At 33.9% G+C, this 19,825-nt stretch overlaps 1 protein-coding gene across 1 annotated transcript; it reads left to right on the forward strand.

The window, feature by feature from the left end:
• Positions 1-835: 835 nt before the first annotated feature.
• LOC143620985 (short-chain dehydrogenase TIC 32 B, chloroplastic-like) lies at positions 836-4,886 on the forward strand. The gene is made up of 8 exons (XM_077092554.1): positions 836-953; positions 3,429-3,660; positions 3,776-3,855; positions 3,923-4,076; positions 4,154-4,232; positions 4,304-4,388; positions 4,572-4,618; positions 4,695-4,886. Exons 1-8 carry the CDS (start codon positions 836-838, stop codon positions 4,884-4,886), a joined length of 987 nt encoding a protein of 328 aa, XP_076948669.1.
• Positions 4,887-19,825: the final 14,939 nt, after the last annotated feature.

The raw sequence follows: 19,825 nt of genomic DNA on the forward strand, positions 1-19,825 counted from the left end.
TAGTTTGAGACCCGTCTACTATACGAATAGTTCTTGAAAATACAACATTTAATAAATAATTGATATACAAGAAACAATAAACCTATTAAACACTATTAATACACAGTAGTTGCACAATAGTCTTTAAAACAATTTTAAAGTAAAAGATTATTATAAATATCAAATATTTGAAAAAAAAAATAGGAAGTAAATATTAAATTAACAAATTTTGAAGCATAAATTTTAAGAATGATTAATATTATTCTACTATTATAAAATTGTTAAAAATTGTGAGGTTTAATATGGGAGTAACAACTGGCAAAACTTGTAATTTTTTATTAGAGAATATAGATTACTTGTATTGTACATTGACATTTATTTATATATATTTTATTGATAGAACGGGATGATGTTTCCGCCGATACCAAGGTGTCAACTCACTTTTACCATGCATTACCATCTTTTTTTTCTTTAATTTATTTTATTAACAGAACAGGACGATGTTTCCGCCGATAGCAAGGTGCCAACTCACCTTTACTGTACGGCGTGCGCTACCATCTTTAATCCACACCCTTAAAATATACGTTTCATGAGTACTCTTTTGTTTTAAACAAATTACAAACGATTATTGATATTTAAAGAATTAAAAATGTATGAGAATTGGTTGTTTGTTACTTGTAATAAATTCACCGCTTTACTATCATGCATTTGACACCCACTCTTTCAAACCCATCGTCATACTATCTCTACTTTCCGTGCACATATATAAATACATATAACATGATATCAAACTATGCATATATATCTACATATTTCATCTAACCATTCTCTCTCTAACACAAACATATACACAAATATGGGAATATTATCGTTGATATCAGGATGGCTGGGACCGAGCGGGTTCGGATCATCATCCACCGCTGAACAAGTCACTGATTCAGTTGATGCTTCCAATCTCACTATTATCATCACAGGTATATATGCAGTATTTATACACGCATGCATCATATATATTTTGATGATATATATTAATAAGAATTGATGCTTCATTGTATGTGTTATTGTCATATATATGTATCTCTATGTGTTTCTAGTTTAGAAGATAGAAGTTGGAAAGAAAATGGAATCATAGAATAATCATGAATGAACTAACTTATATATATAATTATTGTAAATACTGTTTAATTAAAAGAAAAAAAATAACATTTTCGTGACGCAATGGAAAACGTATACATCAATTGATACGACCCTATTATAGTAATAAGCTTATTATTATTATTATTATTATTATTATAAGATTTGTAGCGGCGCAGCTTATTGTCCGCTTGCCTTCTGTTTCAATGTAATCCAATAAACAATCAATAAATTTATTAAAAAAAAAAAAGTAAATATAGTTGTATAGTATAAAAGTAATTTGGGGTGTTATTTATTTGAATCGTACTAGAAAAAACCTGGAATTCGAATAGTGAGTTTAACATCAGGTTTTGAATGTTTGAATTTGTGGTTTTTAAATTGATTCGCTTCAATATACGAATTTTAATTATATAATTGTTTTTTCATTATAAAATTACATGTATATGTAATAACTACAAAAATGAAGGTGTACCTAATGGAAAAAGATAATCACGTCATCCTCAAATTTATTATAGCAGGGTGTGTATATTATTAATTTATTATTTTCGTTTACTATTTATTCATAATTCGAGTTACTCAACACCCTTATGATTATATTACGAAAATATTTTTGGGTTTTCTCTTTCTTTTTCGTTTTTATTTACTACAGCGAGTGCATCGAAACCGAAAAACTTATGTGTCCATCGCAACGTGCGAGTTTAATCCTAGCAGTCATAATAAATAGTTTTTGACTTTTTTCTATATGGCTACTTTCTAACTTTACTTTATAAAACATTATAATATTATTTTTTAGAGCTTTCACGTTGTAGACATGGTTTGTGTTTCCCAAAGCTTGCAATAGTAACCACGTTGTCACCACCGTGCACCATCATCAAGATTCATCAGCCAGCATGATCAACTCCTTTTAGTAAATTGCTTAAACTTTTTGAAATTTAACAAAATAGTATACATTTTACCTAGGATTGGCTTTCAAGGAATAAGTCAATACTAAGCTAATATGAAATTCCTAGGTTTAAATTTAATAATCAAGACGGTTTCGAGTCAAAACCCTGAACACGTTTAGCTAAACGGCTATATTCGAATTGACATGCGGGCTCACTTTATATTTATTTATCTAATAAAACGTGTTTTATATCATAATTCATAACTTGAAGTGATTAAGCATTCTACGTCCAAAATTTAAAAGATGAAAAGGATTAGTTTCATTGCTTTAATGTTTTACATGCTAGCTAATAATAATAATAATAATAATTATTATTATTATTATTATTATTATTATCAGTTTTGAAGTATTAATATGTAAAAGTATAAACAAAACAAAATTTCGGGTTAAACAAGTTGTGTCCATGTCAAGTAGCAAAAACTCGTGTTGTATTCAGGTTCACTATGAGATATGATTTTCAGGCTTGTATTGAGTTTAATCCGCACTTTATCATCATATTATAGATTATGAGTTCATAACTCAAGCTCATTATCATTTTGGGAGGAACAAATGTTATAATTCTTTTATTCCAATTAGTAAGAGGGATTTTGAAAAAAAACACGGATCCTAAAAGCTAAAAAAAGGGTATCTGAACAACCGCGATAATCAGATTCATTAACATTCCCGGTATAGTAGATGTCATCACACACACATTATACTTAATATTATGGAATTGTTTGATCTTCAAGAGGAACTATAATTCTGACGGTTAATTCTTGCTTTCGCCTGATCATTAATTACTTGATTATTTTATATAATAATATAATAGTAGATAGTAGCAATGCTTTCAAGGACTATCAAAACCAAGAAATATAGCCATGACCGTCAATCACACCATAATATATTGAGTATTTTCGAAATAGCTGCTAGGAAGACCTCCTAGGGATGAGATACATAGCGCTAACAAGAACCATAGAAGGATCTTTTGTGTATAGTCTTACATAATGTCGAATGTTCTCTACGTATACCTTACTAGACAACGCAAGTAAAAGTTCCTAACTTCATGGAGATATAAAACAACATACAAGTTATCATGCTTGTGTATCTATCAGTTGAGTCCCCAACAATTATTTCAATAAATACGTATACAATTCGTCCTGTGGACAAATACACGTTTCATGCTTGTTTGAGTGAGATAACAATGACATTTTCAAATATTATGCTAAGAATAACTAAGATTTCCATAATAAAAGATGCCCGTTTAATAAGAAATAAAAAGAGTATCGAATTGAGTTCACTTCTTTGTTTTATTTTGTTCATTTTGCCTGTTTTTTAAAAAAATTGCTTCACCAAAAAAAAAAAGGGAAATGAGAAGATGTATGTGGCTGTGCAGGAGGAGCAAGTGGGATTGGGCTAGAGACAACAAGAGTATTAACAATGAGAGGAGCTCATGTGATCATAGCTGCAAGGAACACCATTGCTGCAAATGAAGCCAAACATGTCATCCTTAAAAACAATGACAATGCTAAGATTGATGTTCTCGAGCTTGATCTTTCATCTCTCAACTCGGTCAACGCCTTTGTTCGTACCTTCAACGCTCTTAATCTTCCACTCAACATCCTGATGTAAGCCCTCAAAATCTTTCCATTAATCGCTTACTTCTCGTCATTTTTTTATTAAAAGTCGAAGCTAGTTTATCAGATATGTTTATATAAGAAAATGAAACCTCTAAATGTGCAGAAACAATGCCGGTGTTATGTTCTGCCCCTACCAACTGTCACAAGACGGGATAGAGATGCAATTTGCGACCAATCATCTAGGTAAGCCACTAAATCCATATCACTATTACTAAGTCAAATATTAAATACTTGAAACGAATATTTTCAGGTCACTTTCACTTGACAAACCTATTACTTGATAAGATGAAGGAAACCGCTGCAACTACTGGAATCGAGGGTAGAATTGTAAATTTATCATCCATAGCTCATCGCTACACCTATGAACAAGTGATCATATTTGATAAAATCAACGATAAAGATAGGTAAACGGTAACCCATCGATATTTATTTTATAACGTTGGTTAATTAAGTTAACTAATTTTGTATAATCCTAAACCAGCTATTCTGAGAAAAAAGCATACGGCCAGTCCAAGTTAGCCAACATATTACATGCGAATGAGCTCTCTCGACGCCTAAAGGTATTTATTATTTATGTTCCACTTTGTCAATAATTTCACTTGAACTCATTTGTTTCGAAATCGTAATGCAGGAAGAAGGGGCTAATATTACAGTTAACTCGGTACACCCCGGGTTGATAATGACAGACCTCATGAGACACTCGTTCCTTCGTATAAGTAAGTATACTAACACTTTTCTTTGCAAGATTGTATTGAGGTGATTCGAACACCATTTAAACTTAATTTTTCTTCCAGTTTTACCCTCATATTATGCGAAAAGATAAATAAAAGGCTATATAATTTGAGGGTAAAATTGTCCAAAACAAGATTTTGGTGATGGTTTTGTATGACTTTTGGCAGGAATTTTTAAGCTGTTCACTTTTCTCCTCTGGAAAACTGTTCCACAGGTATTTTTTTTCTTTAAAAAAACCGCAAATATCAATTCTTTTAAAAAATATTTAATAATTTATGTATTGCGTATAGGGTGCGACTACGAGTTGCTATGTAGCAGTGCACCCGGACCTAAAAGGGGTGACTGGGAAATACTTTCTGGACTGCAATGAGTATCCAGCAAGCAACTTCGCAACTGATCCCGAATTGGCCAAGAAGCTCTGGGACTACAGTCAAAACCTAGTCAACTCACACCTAATATTATTAACTTTTTTTTCCTTGTAATGCGGTTTGGTCTATGTTTTATTTGAAATATATGAAGGCTGGTTACTTATTATGTAACTTTATTAGACTATAAAGCTATACATCAAGCATCTTAAATCAAACAGGATCACTTTTGCTTACAGTTTTTTGATTCAAGACGAATAAGCATACACAAATCAACACATTTATAGGCAAGCATGTCAAAACATCACATGTAAAATATAACTGCTTAAAGAGAAATAAACAGTTGCCACAAGTGAACAAAAAGATAAATAAACAACTGAAGTAAAAAGGAAGAATGAGCACCCGGTTTTTGATCGGTGGAGATTTATGAAGCACGATTGGAGAACACCTTTTCCACTTTAAGCACGAGAAATAGAAATCCGACTAATGACAACACGACTGCAGCAAGCATAAACAATAACATTGCTTGCAGCGAGATGTATGGGCTCAAAAAGAATACAACAGCGATTGAAGCACTCTGCCAGAGCTTCAGTTGTGCAAACGTTCCTTCCTGTTCGTTTCAATAACAAAAAACGCGTTAGGATAAATTATATGTATTCTATAATTATATTATTTTCGGGTGTTTATGTATTAAGAAGAAAGTTTATTACCATGTTGTGCTTGAAGAGCATTGCCAGCAAACGATGAAATTAAAAGGAAAAAACCAAAAAAGCATATGAATTGTTAAAATCTCATGCATGTATGGCTCTCTTCTAATCATTCTTATAAAAAGGGTAAATTACTATTTTGACCCCTGTGGTTCGGCCCATTTAACCCTTTCGGTCCAAAAAGAAATCTTTTGTGTTATATCAATTTACATGATACAATATTCTCAACCTGTTTGTGCCTTTGTGGTTTGTAACCAGAGACAAATCAAATCATTAAACTTTTCATCATACAAGATTATGAACATAAAGGAGGGAACTGCCTATTACGTTTTAAAGGATTTAAATTGATGATTTGATTCTCAATCTATTATATGGAATAGTTATAAACACAGATAAAAATTCTATGTAACTTGCACTAAGACTATATATAGTAGATTAGTAGTGTGTTTGAAGGCAAATTTTATAGAGCTACAGCCTCATAGGTGTTATAGATCGATCCTTCATTCTATTCGTGTTCGCCTATTTAACGAACTGGAATATTACAAATGTTTCAATCAATCCACTCCTAGTTTCACGCATTTGATTCCTAACCCCTATACTCGACAACACGAGTGCAGCAAGCATAAGCAATAACATGTTTGTAGGGAGATATATGGGCTCAAAAAGAATACAACTATTCCTTCTAGTTCATGTTGACAACGAAAAAGATGTTAGCATAAACTATGTGTATTTCTGTTATTATCTTATTTGTAGGTGTTCAAATATTACAATGTTAATTGTGCTTGAAGGCAATGCATTAAGCTGTGTCATGAGCACCCCATCACCATATTAATTAAACTTCTACCCAAGGGTCAACAGGAGAAACATAACATGTAATTTACTTGACATGGACTAAGGTTGGAAATTTAACAGAAAATCATCAGTGGTTGAATGATGTGTGATTAGAGCATTACATAAACCCTATAGTTAAAAGATTGCTACTTTTTTAAAGAATTGAAAGCAGTTATTATTTTTAAAAGTTTTCATTCTTATTTATTGCTAAATTCTTCTAAACAAATTCCATTCACACTTTTTTTTAAAACGGCAAATGATATTCTTACTCAACTTTGTATCATAAATTTTAAACTACTCCATTATCCAGGTTTTAACGGACCTTCTCTTTAAGAGACATTTGCCTCAACCAATTGGCCGGGCTAGCCTCGCATTGACTAAATTTCATTCGCATTGATGCATATAGAGATTTTGTCAATAGCCCAACATAAAACTTAAACTTAAAACTATATATTAACATTTTATTATAACAGTCCAATGCCGGTTTAAAATAAAAGAAGGGAATAGATCACCAAAATAAAAGAAGCAATAGGTTATAGTGAAATTGAACTCAATTATTTGTTACACATAAAAGAAGGAAGTAAAGCGAAATTGAACAAATAGAGGACGACAGCATGATTTTCAAGTGACCACTGACCATGAACTTCACGGGTTGTTCTTCAAGCGCTGATAACATCTGTAATCAATAGCAAATTTACACTTGCCACACTTATATATATTATCTCATACCGCATTTCCTCAGAACAAAAGCTGCATTGGCCATCAGTCTCAATCCCTTGAGCAAATAAGAGAGGATGCGGGTGACTGGGAATCTTATGAATGCTCCCAAACTTGACCTTTAAAAACGAATAGGTGCTGCTAAAATATTGAGAATAGGTTTCAGTTTCACTGCAAAGAATTAAAGGAGCACAAGTAGAATGCACTGATTGAGCACACTTGTAACAGTGATAGAAACACGTATGGGGATTCAATTCGTTCTCACAAATTTCACAAAAGTATCCACTCTTGTGGTTTTCAATTGGTAGGTAGCTCAACTTCATGGGATGCTTGTCATAAGCATGTCTAATTGTCCGTGCCAGTGACAAAGCACACTCCGGATGTATATATACTTCACACGTGTCGCAACTGAAACACAAAGGTGAGCATGGAGGAAGTGTATCTGAAGAATGTGGTGAATATAGAGAAATATCAAAATCATGGAGACACATAGTACATCTATATCCATAGGCACTCTCCTTAACTCTTAATATATGATATGGGTGACATTCATGTGTGATTCTTTCGGGTATAAACCCACAAGTGACATCAATGTAATAGTGGCATTCGACACAACCATAAGCATATCCATTGCAATGTAAGCAACAAACAGCACAAAAAAATATGTTAAATAACTCATCTGGGCCTGAGATGTTTGGCATTAGAACGAGAGGATGTTGTGGGTGACCTGGATGATTGACTACTTCTGTTGGCAGCCGAGTACACCACTCATGAAGCGCAAAGTTGCAACCCTCGTCTTCATTGGCCCCACACTTGTAAAATGGCATATTAATGGTGATTGGTTTCACACATGCATTGCATAATAGTTGTATCTTTTTCATTGGATTATGACACAAGCTTTCTAATGAGGAGCTTGCACCATCTATGTAATCTGTATTTACTAAAATTAGCTCATGATGATGGCTGGCATGTTGTAGACTTACGCAACTTGCGGGTCCAACTTCTTTGAAAAATAAAATTTGTGGTACGCTGTAACTTTGATTTGGAAATGGTAGCGGGGGGGAAAGATCAGGATAGTCGTCATCTTCAAAATTTTTAATCATTCTACCTCTATCTAAAAGATTGAAAATATAGTTACTCAACTGCTGAATAATAACCAAATGGAAGAGGTCATAAACAAAAAGATTTACTTACCTTGATACATCATGGACATGAATGGTTCTCTTCTTGACGTTGCACAATCCAGATGGGCGTAGTAAATACACTTCTCACATTTGTAAATCCAAAGATGCTCCTTCAAATAAAAACTGCCATTGCACACTCTACATGTAGGGTTGTATTTAGCTTCTTGTTCGGCCTCTGGGAAGGAATAGGAAAGGGTGAGCGGATGTTTGTGGTGGAAACTGTACTTTGTAGCTTGTTGAATTAACAAATATTTTGGTAGAAAAGCACAATCAGTGTGTATGGCGAAGTTAGGACATGTGATACATTGAAAAAATATCCCTTCATGTCTAATCCCACAAGCGGTACACTCACATAAAATGGGTTTGGAGATGAGAGGTACTAGCGGGTGTGGATGGCTAGGGTGTCGGATCCTCTTTTTGTCCCCTTCCACAACACAATTTACATCAATGGGGAAGTAACAAAAAGAACCAACACACATATAACATACCTTATAAGGCTTGTGTTTGGTACCACAAGAAAGGCATGCCCAAAGGGGTGAGTAGTCGTATGTGTATTCTGGGAGGGTAAGAAAATGTGAGCGTCGTGTATATTTTGTGAGGGTGAGAGGGTGGGGATGTGATATGAATTTTAACGTTGTTGGGACCTCTGCACAGAATTTATGAAGAGAGTAATTACATGAATCATCTACACATTTATAGTAGTACCTATAGTACTCATTGATTGGTTGGTCGCACCGTTTACATGAACATGCAAACTCATCTTGTATAAACACGTCCTCCTCCTACTTCTGATACTCCTCGTCCTCCTCCTCATGATCATCATCATCCTCCACATCAGATACTTCTAAGTCTTCATTGTTCACCTCCAAATCAATGAGTTTCAACGGATGCTCGTGTTCAAATACCTTCATCATAGTGATTTATATTTATGTTTAAGATAGAATGTTAAGACTAGCATGTTACTTATAACAAGGAAAAGCACTTATGTGATAATCTTATTAAATGAAATCAAGTGCATCTACCTTATTCTTTAGTACATTTGATTATCTTTTACTTCATTTAATCATAAATCACAATTCATTTGATGCCAATTATAAATGTCTTTTGATTTTCTAATTTTAAGATATTCTTTTCTCTTTTAGAAAAGATGAAGCACTCTACAACCATTGTATGTATGGATTTAATATCACTAACTTACTTACGACCCAGGGTAAGAATGTTATGAAAATCAAATCAGTTTCAAATCTTACAAATGAAATCCTTGTAAGCACAAGGTTTAGAAGATTTTAGTTGAGTATTTCTCAGGCGTTTGACTATTTCGCAAAATAAATTTTACGTTTATAAGTGAATATATTTTTATACCTAGAATGATCACAAACATAATTTTGTGTTTACATCATACTTAAGCATCAGATTTAGAGCAATATTAGTTCAGATTAAAAACCTTAGCTCCTAGATTCTGCTTTACAAAGTTATTTAGCTTGAATTGTTTATTTAAGCTAAGTCTGTGTTGAATCTGAACAACTCAAACTTCAGTTTTAGACATTAGCAATTCAAAAGGGGTAGCGGCGTAGCTTGTTACCCATTTATCTTCTGTTTCGATAACACTACTTTTTCTATAAAAGTTAGTGAAGCTTGGACTCATTTATTAAAAAAATGTCAATTGCATTTACGCAAGCATGTACGTCCAATAATAAAATCTATAGTCGATAACATTAAAATAACCAACATAATGTAAATTAATGTTACTTGTAGCAAGGAAAAACATGTCATATTCTTCTTGCAAATCCTTAATTAGACCGGAGTGGATCTACTTTATTATTTTAAATTTTTGCTTTTACTTTCCAAATTATAAACAACAAAATACCCCCAAGAAGAAAAGAACAATCATAATTAAATAGCAACTTTTTTCCCATTGTTATTCTCAACTTGTTTGTGTTTGTAATCATAGACATAAATTAAAATATAAATCAAGTTGTGTGTATCACATATCATGATTTCCGTTATATAAGATTATGCATATAAAGAGGATGAAACCACATGCGAAACCCTAAGGCCTAAGATAAGCATGTATACAGAGGTATAAATAAATAAATAATAAATGGCATACAAGAATATTAGGTTCCCACAAGATGTACTTGAAGTGTCTCACATTTTTCTAATATTCATTAAAAATTTTCCAACAAGAAACACCAAAACCTTATGAAAAAATGAAATATCACAACCAACCTAATTGCCACCCGTGAAGGCACGGAGCGAAAAAGTTTCTTGTTAATGCGCATAAGTGAAGGCCTGAAGTTGAGAGCTCGAATTGCAATGGATAAGTAGGTCATGATCAATAGTTCCTTTTAAATATCAAAGGATGGTTTAGCAGCGGCCCGGTGGTTTTCATAAGAGGCATGCATATATTGGCATATTTTGTTAACAACAAAAGTGATGTTGGGCATAGACAAAGTTGCATATTGTATTGCCCTGCCCCAACTAGTTGATGATATTTTTTTTGTCAGGAAAGTGATGAGTGAGTTAAAAGATGCAATTTTAAAGTGTAAATATCATGTATGTTATTTATTTTTGTATATCAAATGCGATTACTTTGTTAAGTTTTATGTGTGTAGGTATTCGGAGCCTAAACAAGCTATTTCTGAGCCATAAAGATAATGAATAATCAATTACCGTGAAGGAGGAAGCATGTGTGAGGCTTGGATTGAAGAGATAATTAAAAAAGCGAAACAAAGACCAATTTGCTTACATGTCGAGAAGAAAGAAGAAACCAAGACTTTGGTTTGGGCGTAGCCTACGCTCCTATGGCGTAGTGCTACACCGGAATAGTTTACGCCATCACGGCGTAGCTTATGTCGGGCCTCAATGAGTGCTGATTTAGTTATTTTATTTACTAAATATAAAAAAGCGAAAACCGCTAATATCGCAAACAACTTTAAGAATTAATTAAGTTTGGTATATCATTTATCACTTTAAGTTAAATTATACATAGAACCTCCGTTAAGGATGTCCCTTTGAACGAAGTTGAATCATAATTCTTGCATAATTCTTGTAGAATCTGAAACCCAAAGTGGCCAATCCTTGTTATAATTTGTTTTACAACTTAAAAAGCTATCAGTTTTCAAAGTGTTTTCACAATTTTAATATTTAAACATCGCTTGACATCGTTTGTCCAATTTAATTAAGTTAACAATAAACTAATGGCACTTTCACTATGGAGGCCCCACTACATATCCTTACTAGTAAAGGTAGCTAAGAATTGAGTTTCATTAGTATTTTTGATTGACCTTTCGACATCGATGTGTAAGAGAGGACTCTAGTCCAAGGATACGGGTTGAGGTGCTCGTAAGTGATGAAACTGTCTTGCACTAGTAATATGTTGTATGACCTCTCTTGGAACACCCTGCATTCCATGCATACCATACCATATGATACCAGTTTCAAGTTGGTTTAAAAAAAGTTTGGTCCCAAAAATGGGTCGATCCAAGACAAGACCTTGAAATTGTAACATGTGATCCTCAAAGTGTAGGGAACATCAGTAATTTCAACAACCCTCGGATGGTATATTCTCATTTTCCTAAAGGTCGGATGGCGCATTCTAATTTTTCTAAAGGTCCTTGAATGTGGAGCATTAGATTTAACATAATTTGCTAATAATTCTGAGCTCAAGTGGTTGTGATAAGACACCCAAATACTATATAAAAAGAAAGGATTTTGGGTTTAAGTCCCACTTGTAAAAAAAAATAATAAAAAACAGGTCAGGTTGGAAAGGAGTTATCTCACATATGATGGGTTTCTTTTTTAGGGTGGAATGAAGATGATAGGGTGAGTTGGTAGCTTATCAGCGATCCAAATGACCGTTAAAAAATTAAGAATTAACATAATTTATATGATTTGTGGGAAAATTAAAGCCAAAAAGAACTTGCCTTCTGCTATAATAATAAATCTATGATTCAAATCTAGAAATGTTATTATTAGAGGGTGTTTGGATTGAGTTTGAAATTTTATTATTATATATACATGTTAATTTGCAACTTGTCATAGCTTCTAAGATTGTACTTTTTGCTTTTTAAGTTGTATTATTTCTATTCATCTTTGTAAGCTGTTATAAGCTGTACAGTTGGCTTAATTGCTTGTAAGGTGTTTTACGTATTGATTGACTAGTCATATGTCCGCGCGATGCAGCGGGTAACAATACTTAAAGGCTGTTAGCGAGCCAAGCCTAGGTTAGCTCGAGTTCGACTCAAACTTAATGCCCCGCCGACTCAACTCAGCTCGAAATTAAAACTGAAATCTTAAATTCGAGTTTGACTTGATTAAAAATCAAGCTGACTCGCTTGACTCAATTTAGGACTAAGATATATTTTAAACCTGTAATTATTTTAACTCTTAAGTTTTATATAAACTTACCTTTTTGTTTTTTCATATACGTTTCATCGTTTTATATAATATAGTATATATTACAGTTAAATTTTTTTACTTGAAGTTGTTTCACATTTAAATATAGATTGCAATTACAACTTCTTTTACCTAAAACTGCATCACCTTAAAAAAATTTATCTAATGGTAAGAGAAATATTCAACACATGCTATCATGAAACTTAAGATTGAAAATCAGAGTTAAAGTTAAGTATTATTATATAAAGTTTATAATTTCCTCTCTATTTTACTGTTCATTTTAATGTTTGCATAAGATGTTGTAAGCCTTCGGTTGTTCCAGAGGTACGATGACCACCGCATGTGGTTCGATTACGACCGTTGCCGGGTTCTCATACGGTAGTGGCGGAAACTTGCAGTGCCTTATGTTTATTGTGACGTTAGAGGCAGTGCACATGAGGTGTTCGATGAAATGCATGTGTGTCTGTTTCGGTTTTAGAAAGGCTATGATAGTTTTCTGAGTCTATGTATGGTGCACATGATGTGTTTGACATAATGCTTTGACGACTGTGCTACATTTTTGGGGTGTACATAGGGCGGTGATGATGACGAAAACTTGACGTGGTAACTGTGGTGCTTGAAAACAAGCAACCGGGATTACAGCCATGAATATGATCTGAGCCTAAAGTAGTTGTTAGCTATTAATAAACATATTGGTGTAGATAATATGCAATACATTAATGCTGGTCATTGGAAGGTAATACTATCATCTAATGTTCTTATATATCTAAAAATCAACACTTTTGAGAAACTATGATTGCTAAACTTCTTTCTTGCTTTCACATAGATAGGGAAATGGGCAGATAAAGGGTAAAAGTGTTGAGCAATCCCCTATGAGAACCGTTGATATTGAGACCACCAACTTTGTTTGCGATTTCCCCCTTTTCCCTTTCTCATACTGTGATTTAACTCTTTCAGGCTCCCCTCGATTAAAGGTAACCCTCCTTACCTTGAATGCTTCTTATGATTATTTCAAGAGCATATAACTTGCTTAGTTAGGGCTTTATTACTGATTCAGTTAATTCTATCATATATCATATGAAAGATTGCCCCCCCCCCCCTTTTTTTGTCTATGTGATTATTATAATCAACTTAACTTTCATGTTTTGATTGCTTAGCTCAACACAGAAAACTACCCCCTTATTGCTCATTCACTGATTTGTGGCTCATTATATAACAGATCCGGTCATCTATTCCAGGTTAGTTCAGTCATCTCAGGGTTCGGTCAGTTAGTATAGCATCCCAACCCTTTATCTATATCAAATGAGTTATTTTATATATTTGATGCACAAAAAGACTCTGTAATAAATAAGATATGAAAAAATAGATTTTTAAGGATTGAAAGGTCATTAACTTTGAACTTATAGTAAGCGGGTTTGTTGATAAAAGAAGTTCAATTTTGAGTCGGTTTATTGTACATTAAGTTGAATTACCAGTAACCAATTTGAATGGTGGAGTTAATAATGGTGAAAAGAGAATAAAATAAGAACCCCAATATTAAATCTACGGTGACTTCTAAATCAGGTAGGAACATGTTGACTTTTATGGTCATATAAACTTATTTTGAACTTTATATTTAGTATTCAGATTTTGTCTTTTAACACGATAACAGAGTCTTACCATCTAACAAATAGATTCACTAAATACAAGCTTTGAAAAGTCAGCAGCTTAGGCCTTTAGGGGTTATATCTTAGTTGCTTACGGTAAGTGTTTACATTTTTTGCTTTTGTTAGCATCAGTTATGTGTACTTTTAATTTATTAGATTGTTCCATTTGATCAATTATTATATGTTGTGTTTGTGGATTTGTGCTTGCATTATGCTTGCATGCTTTCATCATAAGGTTGCCTCACTTAATTATGTTCAATAAGTGGAATTTTTTAACAAAGGAAATCTTACAGAACCCTTTTTAGACAGGTTCAAGCGACGGTGACCCGAGAATGAAACAACTGATGACTTCTGACTACCGACTAACACGGGCTACAAACCCTTTGGTTTTTGAATAGGAGTCAATAGTTGCTTACAGTTTGTAAACTACTAAAATGCACAAGACTAAACTTCTAGACTTTTTGACTAAATGCAACTTACGACTGCATTATTGCGTACCTAGATGTTAGCAAACCTTAACTCCTTTTGTAAGAACTCAAATTATAGCTTATAGTGGAATATACATATGGCTAAACATTACCTTCGTCAAAACCCGGCGCAACTCGCAGGTCTAAGTTCTAGTTACTATTATTTAGTGATTCCGACACATCCAATATCATCAAAATAAAAAAAAGTAATGAATCTTTGAATCACGAAACAATTACAAGACATCAAATTTACACACAAACAGAGGAAGTACATAGAAATAAGCGGTGAAGTGAAACTGAAAAAAAAAACCACGAGCATTTGTTTTTCACAACCTCCACAAGCCCCATCGGTTTTGCTTCAAGCAGTGGTAATGAATTGCAAACTTACACTCGAAACACTTAAATATCATCGTGCACTGCAATTCGAAAGAACACATAGTGCTTGAGCAAATGAGAGAGGATGGGGGTGACCACGAATCTTTTGAATACTCCCAAACTTGACATTTAAAAACCAATGAACACTGCTTAAATGATATGAGCTAAAGGTTTCTGTTTCACAACAAAGTATTGAAGGAGCACAAGCAGAATGCACCGATTGAGCACACTTGTCACAATGGTAGAAACAAAAATGAGGATTCAATCCGCACTCGCAAATTTCACAAAAGTATTCACTCTTGTGGTTTTCAATTGGGAGGTAACTCAACTTCATGGGATGTTGGTCATAAGCATGCCTAATTGTCTCAGGCAAAAACAGAGCACATTTTGGATGTATGTGTACATCACAAATGCGGCAACTAAAACCCAATATAGGTGAATGTGTGGTAAAATTAAAAGGGTTGAGGCACATGATACATCTATACCGAAAGAGAATCTCCTTAACTATTACAAGATGATCGGGGTGAGATTTATGTGTGATTTTTTCGGGTATAAGCCCACATGTGACATCAACGTAGTAGTGACATTCGACACAACCAAATGCATATCCGTTGGAAGCTAAGCGACAAACATCACAATCAAATATGTTAAAAAACATACCTGGGACATTTGACATTAGAACGAGGGTATGTTGTGGGTGACCTGGGTGGTTATCTACTTGTGTGGGCAGTCGAGTACACCACTCATGAAGAGCAAAGTTGCAACTCTCATCTTCAGTGGCTCCACACTTGTAAAATGGCATCTCCATGATTGGCCTCACACATGCACTGCATAATAGCTCTATCTTTTTCATTGGATTATGGCACGCCATCGATGAAATGGTCTCTGATGAGGAGCTTGCACCATCTATGCATTTTGTATTAATTAAAACTAGCTCATGATGGTGGCTGGTGTGTTGTGGGTAACCTGGGTGGTTGTCTACTTTTGTTGGTAGTCGAGTACACCACTCATGAAGAACTAAGTTGCAACTCTCATTTTCATAGTATTCATCGGCCCCACACTTGTAAAATGGCAACTCCGTGATTGGCCTCAAGCACCCATTGCATAATAGTTCTCTTATTTTCATTGCGTTATAACACTTCATGAACGAACTAGTCTCTAAGAAGAATTCAAAATCTATGTGGTATCTCCTAACTAGAACTAGCTCATTAAGATTGCTGGTATGCTGTAGACTTACCTTGTTAGTTCCATGATTTGTAGGCCCAGATTCTTCAAAAAATAATTGCTTGTGTATGCTGTAGGTTTGATCAGGAAATGGTAGATGAAAAAGATCAGGATAATCGGCATCTTTAAAATTCCTAACATTTTGACCTCTTGCTGAAAGATTAAAATAAAAACGTACAATTTATTCAATTGCATGACTTAAAGAATAGCCAAATGGAAGAAATCATTTACAGAAAGGTTTACTTACGATGAGACAAGATGGACATGAACGCCTCGCTCTTTGATACATCGGTTGCTGTTGCACAAGCTAAATGGACATAGTAAATACACTTCTCACATTTATAAGTCCAAACAGTATCATTCCAAAAAGAACGACGGCATATCCTACATTTAGGGTCGTATTTAGCATCTTGTTCTTCTTCTGGGAAGGAATAAGAAAGGGTGAGTGGATGCGTATGATGGAAAATGTCATTCGTAATCTGTTGAATTAACAAACGCTTTGGTAGAAAGGCACAATCAGTGTGTATGGCAAAGTTAGCGCACGTGGTACATTGAAAGAATATCCCTTCATGTTTTTCACCACAAGCGTTACAGCAACATAAAATAGGATTGTAGATGAGAGGCACTAGTGGGTGTGGGTGGCTAGGATGATGGATCCACTTTTTGTCTGGTTCCGTGGCACAACATACATCAATTTGGAATAAACAATCAGGACATGCATAACTTACTTCATTAGCCTTGATTGGGCGTACACAGTTATAGCACGTCCAACTGTAACTTGCGCGTGTTAGGATAAGAGGATGAGAATGTGATGTGTGCTTTAATGTTATTGGAACATCTGCACAGAATTTATGAAGAGAATAGTCACATAAATTATCTGTACAGTTATAGTAGTACCTGTGGTACCCATTGATTTTCTAGTCGCACCGATTACAAAGACACACAAAGTCATCTTGCGTAACCTCATCATTCTCCTCCTCCTCCTCCTCCTCAGATTCTTCTATACCTTCATTATTCACCTGCAAATCAATGAGCCTCAATGGATGCTCGTGTTCAAGTACATTCATCATAGCTATTTCTATTTATCTGGTGAAGAAATAATAGACTTTCGTGCTACTTATAACAATGAAAAGCGTATATGTGATATTATTCCTACAAATCCATGAAATCAAGTCCATAAACTTTATTCCTTTGTCGTTTGTGTATTTGCATAACTTAATACATTTTCTTTAAATTTTGTACTCTCTTCCATCCAATATCAATTAACGTTTCCATCTCTGTTTTGAACAACCGATTTTTCTACTTAAAATCCTTTTAATCTTACACTTAGAAGGGTTTGAACCCATCATCTCATTTTAAACACTATAACGCTAGACCACTACATCATTTTGCTAATCTAAGATTAATCTAAAATTTATTTTTCTTATATTATATATTCGGTTCTTTTAGAAAAGAAAAGATGCAAGTATTGTGTTTTGCATTCTTCTCAGTTCGGATTTTGGAGTTTGATTTAAGAGCATTCTCAACCTATCCTCTATAATTATGTGAGAGGGATTTGTAAATTATAGGGTGTGGTTATGAGTGTAAATTATAGTGTGTATAGAGAAAAGGTAGTGATTTTTTATAAAAGGTAGTGATTTTTTTAATGTAAAAGATATAAAAAAAATATTATTTAATGTAATTGTAGAGATGCGGATGGGAGACGGACCGGGAATGCTCTAATATCTTTAAGTTAGTAGGTTGCTTACAACTAGGGAAAAGAATACTCAAATTAAAGCTACTATTAATTAAATCGTTTTCAAAGCTTAGATAGAAAAAAGATAAACAACTCTGCAAGCATTGTGTTAATGACATGTTTCTTATTTGAATTTTGGAATCTGAATATCTGATTAATATCATTGCTTACAACTAGGGGAAAGAATGTTGTGAAAATTAAGTTATTATTATTGATTAACTTGTTTTGAATCTTACATTCTCTCTATAGACTTGTTTTGAATCTTACATTCTCTCTATAAGGATAAGTATAGTGGATGCTATAAAATGAGAGGATTTTTGACATGTTGTGTAACGTCAGTAGAGGGGCGATTTTCATTTTAGGGATGTAGTGGTGTTTGTCGCCATTTGTCGACTCCTTTTTAATTTTCTTTTTCATTATTTTCAATATATACACCGGCAACAAATCTATACCCCCCCCCTATCGCCTCACATATAGCCGGGGGCGGTGTTGTAGCCGAAAGTCGCCCAAAAAAAAGCCCTCATCTCCCCACTACGTCTATTCTAAAGTGGTTTATTTTATTTCTTGAGTAGTTCAACTGCTCACCAATATAAATATTACATTCATAATTGAATATATTTATACACATAGAAGTTATCACGTAATTAGGGTGGAGGGTGTGGAACTCTAAGAGTATCCAAAGTATCCTAAGGCCAGATGTGGTGGGCAGTAATTTTGGGCGACAAAGGGGCGATGAACACTGCCCCCGGGCAACAAATGGGCGAAATGTTGGAGGCGAGATGCAGTTGTCGCCTTTGTGGATTTTGGATTTAATAATATTATATTAGTATGTGTTTTTGTTATATATACGTATACATACATGCATGCATACATACATACACACACACACACATATATATGTATATATATTGGGCTATAACACCACTACACCCCTAAAACAAAAATCCCTCATTGCTGACTAGGCACCACATGGTACTTATCCCTCAATTTTGTAGTCTCCACTCGTCGCTACACATAGCATAAGTCACGGCCAATTCTATATTGGCACCTCATCTTTACCCTGAATTACTCCGGACTACCCTAAGGGCCAACAATACATCCAATAACTATCCAAAAGTTTTTATTTTTTAATTTAAATAACTAAACAATATTAGACATAAATATTATACATTTAGATGATTTTATTTTTAACTAAAATAAATTATAAACTTTAATCTAGTTAAAAATAAATTAACTACTATAGAATAAAAAACCCTAAATGAAAATTACATATATTATTTATTTATTTATTTATTATAAACCCATACATAAAAGACAAAAAATAAAAAAATAATTAAAAAAATCACCAACTTCTTCTTCCTCTTCACACCTTCCTCATTCAAACTTCAAAAACAAAAAACCTCACAATAACTAACAATAACTAGCTTAGACCATTTTTATTCACAACCCAATCTATGACTAGGATATTAGTTTTTCTTTTTCTCACCTACCCAACCCAACCCATCCCAACCCAACCCAATTCATATTTTCCATCACATTACCAACCAATGTTGTTGAGATCGGACCAGCCGGTCGAACCGATCCCGGGATCCGGTCTACTAATCGGTCCGGTTTTATGTAGATCATTCAGCTCCCAGAAAACTGACCAGCTCGAATCGGTTCACCAGTCTGACCGGGAAATCAGACCGTTTAAATCGATTTATTATGAAAAAAATATTTTTTTTTTGAAAGTTCTCTTCTTCAGCCTTATTCATCGTTTTTGTGAGAAAAGT

The sequence above is a fragment of the Bidens hawaiensis genome, unplaced genomic scaffold, assembly GCF_021521415.1.
Source record: "Bidens hawaiensis isolate Kalapana, Puna unplaced genomic scaffold, B.hawaiensis_p1.1 tig00000055_1, whole genome shotgun sequence".
Taxonomy (NCBI): domain Eukaryota; kingdom Viridiplantae; phylum Streptophyta; class Magnoliopsida; order Asterales; family Asteraceae; genus Bidens; species Bidens hawaiensis.

Bases quoted from the DNA above. Each gene is read 5' to 3' on its own strand.
- LOC143620985 (XM_077092554.1), top strand. From the start codon at position 836: ATGGGAATATTATCGTTGATATCAGGATGGCTGGGACCGAGCGGGTTC. The intron at 3,856-3,922 runs GTAAGCCACTAA...GAATATTTTCAG, and splicing joins ATTTGCGACCAATCATCTAG to GTCACTTTCACTTGACAAAC. The intron at 4,389-4,571 runs GTAAGTATACTA...GACTTTTGGCAG, and splicing joins ACACTCGTTCCTTCGTATAA to GAATTTTTAAGCTGTTCACT.